The 9,827-nt window shown below is 34.4% G+C and overlaps 1 protein-coding gene across 1 annotated transcript; it reads right to left on the bottom strand.

The window, feature by feature from the left end:
- Positions 1-2,437: 2,437 nt before the first annotated feature.
- LOC115994782 (cyclin-dependent kinase C-1-like) lies at positions 2,438-9,099 on the bottom strand. Its single transcript, XM_031119045.1, has 12 exons — positions 8,744-9,099; positions 7,380-7,461; positions 7,133-7,223; positions 6,989-7,018; positions 6,714-6,823; positions 6,552-6,624; positions 6,329-6,449; positions 6,082-6,199; positions 4,660-4,799; positions 4,500-4,557; positions 3,641-3,711; positions 2,438-3,334 (listed from the first exon to the last, which is right to left on the bottom strand). Exons 1-12 carry the CDS (start codon positions 8,851-8,853, stop codon positions 2,788-2,790), a joined length of 1,551 nt encoding a protein of 516 aa, XP_030974905.1. The 5' UTR covers positions 8,854-9,099; the 3' UTR covers positions 2,438-2,787.
- Positions 9,100-9,827: the final 728 nt, after the last annotated feature.

The following is a 9,827-nucleotide window of genomic DNA, read 5'->3' as shown; positions in this document are numbered from 1 at the left end:
ATCTTCCTCAAAAACATTTTCCTATCCCCAATTCAGGATGGTGTAGAACAAACTTAAGAAAAATTGTTCCTATCCATCACATCCCTTAGAGAATTTTCTTTGCTTTCAATATCTGGGGTTTGTGACTTGCTAGGAATGCCTTAATTTAACAGTATGATAGTTGAATTATGGGCAATTAGACATGGCCTTAAGATATTATGGGATAGGGGATAATGTAATGTTTAGCTCCAATCAAATTCAAAATTGTCTATAGAATGGATAACTTCACAAGTTAAAAAATTTCCTTATAAATTTACTAATTTGATTATGGATTGCAAGTCATTACTAACCCGAGATTGGGAAGTGCACTCTAGTCACTTATGGAGAGAGGCTAATGGTTGTGTTGATCTTTTGGCAAAGAGAGGAGTTTCCAACACAAGCATATCTACTATATATGATTCATAGGGGTGGTAAAATTGGACACGACCCGCAAACCAGATACGACACGACACGACACAAAATTAACAAGTTATAAGTTGAGGCTTAATGGGTTCATGTCATATTCGAGTTGACATGACTGACCCATTTAATAAATGAGTTGAGTTAGTGTTCAACACATAGAACCCGTTTGACCTGTACGTTTAACCCATTTAATTAAATGACATTTTACTAATATACCCTTCAAACTCTAAGTATATAAACTTATTAGTTGTTGTAGTTTATTTTCTTTAACATATTGTAATTGATTATTTGTGATATTAGGATATGCTTTATTTTTGAATGATTATCTGTGATGCAGTTACTCATTAGTTCTGAATTTTATAATAAAAATATTTGTTTGTTTGTTTTTTCATAATTTTTTTTTTTTTTTATAAAATCTGATAAACAGGTCAACACAACTGACCTGTTCAATAAATGGGTTGTATTAGGGTCAAGGAATCTTAACCCGTCTAATAAATATGTCAGGTTAGTATTGACCTATATAGTCAGATACTCATGAGTTGACACGACATGAACTCAACACACAAACATGAATTGCCACCCCTATTGATACATGCCAAACATTCCTGTTTCAATGCTTCTTCTAGGACTCCATGGATTTCAAGGCTAACAGATTTGCTTCTTTTGAAGAAATAAGTGTGGAAAATTCCTGTACTTCATATTTGACAAGAACCATCTAGCTTTTTTTTTTGGTTTTTGTTTTGTTTTGTTGGCTGTTGTGGACCTAGATAGGGGTCTGTTAGTTTGTTGGTCTATTTATATTGTTTTGTCTAGTGTCTCTATGGAGCCTCTGTTCCTATTTGTACAAACTCTCTATTGTTTTGGTAATGAATTATGAATCTCCTTTTATGCCCAAAAATAAAATAAAATAAGCTAGAAATACATAACTGTAATGGTGATAGACGGCACTTTTGAGAATTTTGAAAATTTTATAAACCGTGTATATCCCAAAAAAAAAAGTTAGTTTATTAATTGAAAAATAAAATAATTCTATCCCACAACAAAAACCGGGTATATCCACACACATGCACACATGCTCACACGCGCGCACGTTATAAATAAATAAATAAATAAATAAAGGGCAATAGATGTTGGTTGTGAAACTCGAATTGGACTGGGTGGTATGACCCAACCCAAATGCCAGTTTTAAATACAGTAACAATCATTGGGCCACACACCTTTTGTCATGGGAAATTATTATATATAAGGACAATTTATAAATTAAATTTATTAAAAATTAAATGACACATAACAATTCAATCTCGATTCCAGTTCAACCTCAAAAAATATTGAACCTCTCTCTCTTTTTTGGTTCTTTAAACAGTTTAATTTCAAAACCATGGTTTCAATCACATTCAAGTTATTCAACAACAACCAGAAAATAAAAATAGTTGTTAGTTAAAAATTAAAAATAAATAAAAATAAAAAAAGTGTTAGGCTAGACGAAGCAAAATAAACCATGATGTTCTTATCCCATAAAAAAACTGTATATAAGTGGGTAAAAAATGATCCCAACCGTCCAGCTTTTGTCTAACCAAAGAATTAATAAAACGGTACAAGAAGAGTTATTAAGAACAATTAAGTTGCGTATATTTATAAAGTTGCTACAATTTGGTACACTCGCTTGACAATTAAACAAGAGCAATCATAAGTTCTAAGACCGACTTCTATTTAAAGCAATATTTGTTTCACAGTTATTTTATTTCTTTTCTCAAACCAATTTTCAATCTGAGTGGTATCTCTTCCAAATAAGAAAAGAACAATGATCAACAATTACCATCGAATTAGCTGGAAGCACCCAAAAATATATTGGGTTCCAAAATGGACCATTCACACCACTTTTTTCCATCTTGTCTGTTAGGATTTCTGAATAGACTCTTGGCTGAAAACTGCTACTCAATAAATAAATAAAAAATTAATCATGATTCATAGTTAGGTGATACAAAGATTGGAAAAATGCGGAACAGCCAAATGACAGTTTCATATTGATTCATTGAATAAGAAAAACCCCATTGGGAAATTGTCATAATTTCAACTTTTTCACCAGCATTACAACTTTACCACACTAATGGAACAAAGGCGTACGAAAAGCTCACTAAAAAATGAATATACAGCATTAGGGTCAAGAAATAATTACTATAAAACGCCACTCCAAAGCTTACGAGTTCTTCTGCCTTGCACAATTGCAATCGCATTATGAGAGGAGGCCAAAATTAACCCCCCCGCCCCCTATTTTTGTCTCTCTCTTCTGGATCATATCTATTCCGTCAAAATATCATCTCCATTCCGAGCACTGGTTCTCAACTGTTATTGCTGCCAACCACCATACTGTTGATTACGGTTACCACCCATCGGGTTTGGACCTCTACCACCAGCTGAACCTCCAAATTGACTACTTTGGGAATAATTTGGAGGGCCAACTCCATAACCACTAGCAGCTCCTCTTTGACCAGGAGCTGGCATTCCACTCCCCGCATATGGAGGTCCCCGGCCTTGCGGTGGATATGGCCCACCACTGTAGCCTCCAACTTGAGCCCCACGATTTTGGTTATACCCCCCACTCTGGTTTCCACTAGGAGGGTACCTATTTGGACCTCCAGGAGGACCGCGTGGCCTTCCATATTGGTGATGACTAGGTCCAGCAGACACTGGAGGCTGTGGATTATTAATGGGATGATTAGGCCCATGCCAATGAGACGGATGAGCTTGCCCGCCAGTATGTTGAATGGGAGGCAGGCGGGTATGCTGCTGAGGGTGCTGCAATTTCTGTCTCTTTGCGGTTTCTTCATTTTGTCGCTGCTGCTGCCTTTTTTTCTTTGTCTGGAACTCATGTGATGATTCATACTTGGGCAGGCTACATGATCCAAAGACGAGCATATTTCAACACAGTATAAGACTTACTTGCATGCAAGGGAGATCACATGTTTGATAAGCAGACAACAACAAAAAATTATGGAAATTTTTAAAGGAGTTCAAGCACAAAGGGAAACGTCCATGAAAGCGCAGGAGAGATATCCAAAAATTGTTTCCTACAGGTGGCACCACACAAATGTAGTTGTTCCCCACGGTACTCTTTATGCGAATGATATGTGTATAAATTAACCTCAGAAATCCTTGTAGGCAATAAGAGGCATGCACAAAATAGAGATGGGAATCATACCTCTTAGGATCGCAAGGTAAAGGATCATTCCAGAAATACTCTGCAACTAGTGCATCCTGGGCAGTTATTCTCTGCATAAGCAAGAGATCAGTACATAGAAAGAAGGCAAAGGAACAATGACAAAGGTAACAGTGAGGTGATGAAGAAAATTGTCTAGGATGTTAGCAAGAAGGTATCTTTTTTGGGAGAACAGGATAATCCCAATACTAGAGATGGGTATTAGCACTCAGAATCTTCCTCTAGAGTTTATACTACATAATTTTCCATTTATTTAGCTTTTTGTAGTTTGCTTCTTAGTTAGCGAGTGACAGGGGTTGTTACCCAGTATATTTTGCACTTCGTGTTGTTCTTTTAGCATCACCTCTCCAGCCCAGAAAGATTTTAAAAAATTAAAATTTTAAAAATAAATAACAATAACAACAAGGGTCATTTGATTTTGCTTTTGTATGAAAGAAAATTAAATCCTCTATACTATCTACTCATTGCAAGTTTGCAACTGCTATGGAAAAGGCTGGCAGCAGGTTTAACCCATTAATCAAATACAAAGAACCACCTGGTAGATCTGGTTCTTGGGAGCCAGCCCAATAAAAGCTACAGAAAAGTCTCTTTTTTTTTTTTTATAAGTAATTCATTAAAGCTTCAAAGCTATAGAAAATTGCAAATTCATAGTATATAAAAACAATTCAAATTAATTTAATTAAATGAAGAATTGCAAAAGAATATTTTAAGCAAACGGCAACAGAATACTTGGCAAAAGATTGAACACTATATGAAAATATTCAAAATCCAGTGAGTAACCATGATAAAATAAGGATCTATTATAGTAATGAAAGGAACGAATCTAGAGTTTCATCAATACCTTTTCTGGATTAAGAGTCAACATGTTGTCCAGTAAATCTAGAGCATGGCGGTCAAAACTGTAAACCATAAATTTTATATCAGATTTAGAAAACAAGTACTCCAGTATCTTGTAACTGCGATTTGTTTTAAGGAAAAAACATAAGTCTCTGTTTACTTACTGTCTGAAAACCTCTCTGATGCGTCTCTTCATTGGTCTTGATGGCTTGAAATTATTATACCAAGGCATCTTTGAAACACCAGGCCAGTTGAGCTCATCAGGGGACCCACAAAGCTCAAATATCTTGTTTAATTGCTCAGGCTACAACAATTGTGTAGAGATTATTTCAGATAAAAATTATCATCATTCAGAATTACTAGATAGAGAAGCGCAATGCTATGTATCATCATTTAATCTCATCTAAGGTCAATGGTTTCCTGCAGGTTTCTCTCACTAACTTTCTATGTTTTAATAATCTCACATCTACAAACCAACAAGCTCATGCTTAGTTGTAGTAAAGTCCTCAACTGAAGGTTGAGTATTTACTATTTAGCTTCTCAAGGCTTAGCAGAGTATAGAGGAATAAGGAGCCAAGGATAAATACACGTAATGTCTCTTTCTTCACAACCCAACTAAATCTTAATCCCAACTAACTGGAATTAGCTACATGAATCCTTTTCCAAGATAATTGGATATAGCTACATGGATCATCCCAACTATTTTTTCCTTTCGGGTTTTCAAAATCATGTTTATAAGACATTACTAAGTTTATGCTGGCTGTCAACATACCGCAAGTCCTCTTTTGTCTACTCTTGTACAGCTCTAGCTGTGTAAAACAAATTATGACACTAAAAACCATAAAGGCATAGTTACTCTAACCCTCCTTGATTCATATTATACACACACACATGTATCCCATTGGGAACAACTCAAACCTGACAGTAGGCAAAAGTCATAAAACCATCTTCTAAACAATGGTTAGTTAGCTAATTTAAAATAAAATAAGATCCAAATCACAATTTGATGGACTCGTGTGATTATATCAACTAACTAGAACTAGTGTTCATTTGCATATGTCAGCAAATCTTTTATAGTGAAAAGCCCAACCGTTGAACCCAAGCAGAAGGGAAGCATCTCCAGAACCGTAATGTAATTACTAGACATCTTTCATGCAATTAAGAAAAAATAATCCAGTACTTCTCACAGCATATACTAATCAATTGACTGTCAAGAGTGTGATCATTGACTATCATAATATCAACTTCATGTTCACCAAAGAATAAAAATAAAGTGATTTTCAAGTATGTCTTTTTAACAAACATTCTGGTTTTAACCTTGACACATAATTTTGGTTTAAAACTATATTCGGTCAAAAGCATATTTGTCAAGAAAAAGGGAAAACGAAACTAAATTCCAATAATAAAAAAATTATGAAAAGGCAGGTTGTAACAATCCAAAAATGAATTCCAAAGCAGCCATATTCACTACCATTTTACACCGCCAACAACACTATGTAAACTATGAACTAGAGAGAGCCTGCTTATGCACATCATTCTGCTTCTGCATGCTAATTATCAGACAAAAATTCAGGAACATATCTAACCTCATTTTTCCCAGGCAAGATTGGTTTTCCATTCAAAAGCTCAGCAAAGATACAACCAACGGACCACATGTCAACAGCTGGGCCATATTTTGTGGCTCCTAGCAGCAACTCTGGTGGCCTGCCCAAACCATAACAATCTGAACCAACTAAATCGAAATTGGGGATATTCTTGAAAACATTGAACGCCGAGTACAGGGAGAATTACACTCAAACATTTAAGTATAATCGGTGTAATGTAACAACTTACCTATACCACAAAGTAATAACACGATTCGTAAGATTCCCAGTGTGGTCAGTAGAAAATGATCGTGCAAGCCCAAAGTCTGCTAGCTTCAAATTTCCCTCATTATCTATCAAAAGATTAGAACCTGCAAGAAAGGTATTACTCAAGCATAGCCCCAATCACAAAATATTAACAACAACGTTTAATAAAAATATATCATTTCAAATAATGAAAACATAATGATAACCTTTGATATCCCGATGAAGCACTTGATTAACATGACAGTAATGGAGGCCAGTTAGTAGTTGCTTCATATAACACTGGAAAAATGATAATAATAATCAGTAATCACTACACATTAGATGTTTAACTACAAAACATATACTTTTGATTTTTAAAAATATAATACCTTGATCTGGGGAACTGTAAATCTCAGCCCAGGACGATCAGCAAGGCCAGTCAAGTCGTGGTCCATGTACTCAAAAACCATGTATATGCCGCCCTTAAACTTATTACCATCTGCAGTTCCCAAAAACATGCAACTCATGTTAGAAATTACCAACTATTGCAGAATTTAGGTATCAGGGACATTTATAAACAACATGGTCAAACACAGGGTTGAGGGGCAAGCAAGAATAACTCATGAAGCCAACTAATCTTGAAAGCATACAACAACTCTCTCACCTTGATTCCCTTGCTCGTCTGTCTCAGGACCTTAGAGACAATAACAATAATAAAAAACAGAAGGTATTAGCAAAATAGATTCAGTACTGCTGTTAAGAATCTACCAAAGATACAGTATCCAAAGCAGGCAAAACTTAAAAGTACCTGGAGAGGTCACAATCTCTTTCAGCTTAATAACATTTTCATGATGAAGCTTCTTCAGAATTTTAATCTCTCGAATGGCTGTTATAGGAAACTGCATAACAGGCCAGACAAATTGTTCAAAGGAAATGTGAATTTGTGTGCATATGTATACACACCTATGTATTGTTAGCTAACAACAGCTTCATCAACCTTTCTGGACTGTAATCTGTATAAATAAAAACACATTGTACATGTAAAGAAAAATTACCCCTTCTTTTTCATTGTCCATGCGTATTTTTTTTAAAGCAACAATTTCCCCAGTTCTGATTTCTCTGGCCATATAAACTTGACTGCAAAAATACCACAGGCAAAAAAAATTCAGACATCAGAAAAACCAACGAACTGAGTTCAATTATAATCCAGAAAAATCCAGATGGATAAGTTTAAGAAAAATATCATTCTCTAGAGCATAGAGACAATACAGAAACTTAAAAAAACATGGAAATTATGTAATATCCTTGCATGAAACTTAGTCCCTGCTGCATTCCACAGTTAATGAGATAAAAGCTTCATTTTCATTAACAAATATGAAAACTCATAGTGCCACATCACAGTTATTAACTTATTAAAAAATCACAAATATCTACAAATAAATATTGAGACCATACTACATTGTTTATAGCTCTTTTCCTGTCTTCTTTAACTTGCCAACACCGAAGAGAATCTCAAATTTTGCAGTAACTCAATTAGTCATTGCCACAATGGCCATAGCTTTGCTTCGAATATGTGCCACCATCTACACCATTTCATGTATACTCAAACTTTTCCCTCCCTAAAACCCTTGATTCCATGAAACATGGAAACAAGCACATACAAAAACATTCCCTGCCTATATGGTAATTTTTTTTCATATAAGTAACCTATATGGTAATTGTTATCATTATTAGACCTAATAGAGAACAAAAGCCCTGGATGAAAAAAATTAATCATTGTCCATAACTCAAACCTCACTAAATCACTACAAGATTGAAAATTTATAAACAAATGGATGAAAAAAGAGGAAAATAATGCATATGGTAAAGGAGTGGCTCTTCAAGCATATTTTTCTTTTCCTTTCGCGTCTTCTCCTAGTAATTTAAACAACAACGACAACAACAAACCTTAGTCCCATCTTTTAGGGGCTCAGCTATGGATTCTCAACCCAGCCACAAGTATTCTTTCCTGCCATTCTATTCTATTTCTATCTGAACTCATGGTCTCTACTACTTCCTTTTTTTACCAGTACTAATAAATTTAAAAAAAAAAAAAACAAAAACAAAAACAAAAACAGCTTCTAGTTCATAAAAAAGCCAAACGCATAATTCTTCTCTCAACAAGGATTGCTTATCCATGTTTAGTTGTTGATACACACAGAATCACGATTCAAAACAGAGATACGACAGAACCAAATACCCAAAAAAAAAAATCTAGACTAAAGTTTCATCTTTTAGAATTTATACCCACTAGTACCACCAGTTGAAAAATCCAAAATTTACTCAAAAAAATTGAAAAACGAGAAAACCCCACAATAAAAAATTTAAATTCAAACTAAAAAAACAAAGAATTCAAAAAAAGAAAAAGAAAGAGAAATACCCATATGTGCCTTCGCCGATCTGCTCCAATTTTTCGAAGCAGTCGACGCTTCTGGAACCCCATGATGGGTACTCCTCCACGTTCAGCTGGCCTGGTCCGGCCACCGCCATCTCTCTCTCTCACTCACTCTCTTGCTCTTGCTCTTGCTCGTGTTCTCGCTCTGCCTTCGATGCTTTTGATTTTCCTTTCCTTCTCTTGGTAGAGGTAATAGTAGAAAAGAGAAGGACAAAACTAAAATTACGAGCGGCTCAGGCCTGTGTTTGTATCTGCTATTGTTGGGACGCTTTGGAATTTGGTTAGTTTGGTCTTTTCATCTATATATACACATTGCAGAGATGGGTTTCGTCCAGGACTGTTGTTTACTGCACATGCTTTGCTTTTTTTCTTTTTTCTTTTTTTGTTCCTCTATAACCACTTTTCTTCTTTTCACTAGCGTTGGCTGCACGAGCAAGGCACGTGCTGTCCTAATAGTGAGAAAATTAATATAAATGTTGTGTGAAATCGTAAATTTTGACTCATCTAATTTGATTATATTAAAAAAAAATTTAAGAATATAATAAAATATTACAATATTTTCACAATATTTTTATTTTTAAAATCTGAATAGATTTTTTTTTTTTATTTGAGAGAAATGCTACATTCATAACATTTTTAGAACAGATTCTAAATGACAAGTTATTATTGGTTTTAAACTGATAACATTGTTATTATTATTCTCAAAACATTTATTTTCAATTGTAGTTGGTCACTGAAAACTTTAGGCATTGTAACTGAAAACTTTAGGCATTGTAGTTACAATGCCAGTTGAATAAACCAAAAGCACTGTAGCTCCAGTGCTATCCATCAATAATAGCTTACCTATGATTTGTTGTGAAATTAATGTTAAAATGTTGTGGATTTAGCATTTTTTTATTTGATATGTAAGAAACTGAGATTTCAACAATTGTGAAAATATTGTAAAAACAATAAGTGTTGTAACATTTTTTAAAAATATTTATTTTCAGTTGTGGTTGGCTACAGCTTCATATTTTATTATTTTATTTCGACTTATAAGAAATTGACACATCAATAATTGTGAAAATAT

This window comes from Quercus lobata, chromosome 6 (genome assembly GCF_001633185.2).
Source record: "Quercus lobata isolate SW786 chromosome 6, ValleyOak3.0 Primary Assembly, whole genome shotgun sequence".
Classification (NCBI taxonomy): domain Eukaryota; kingdom Viridiplantae; phylum Streptophyta; class Magnoliopsida; order Fagales; family Fagaceae; genus Quercus; species Quercus lobata.
The sequence above is the reverse complement of the archived record's forward strand: the minus strand, read 5'-3'. Positions and strand labels throughout refer to the sequence as shown.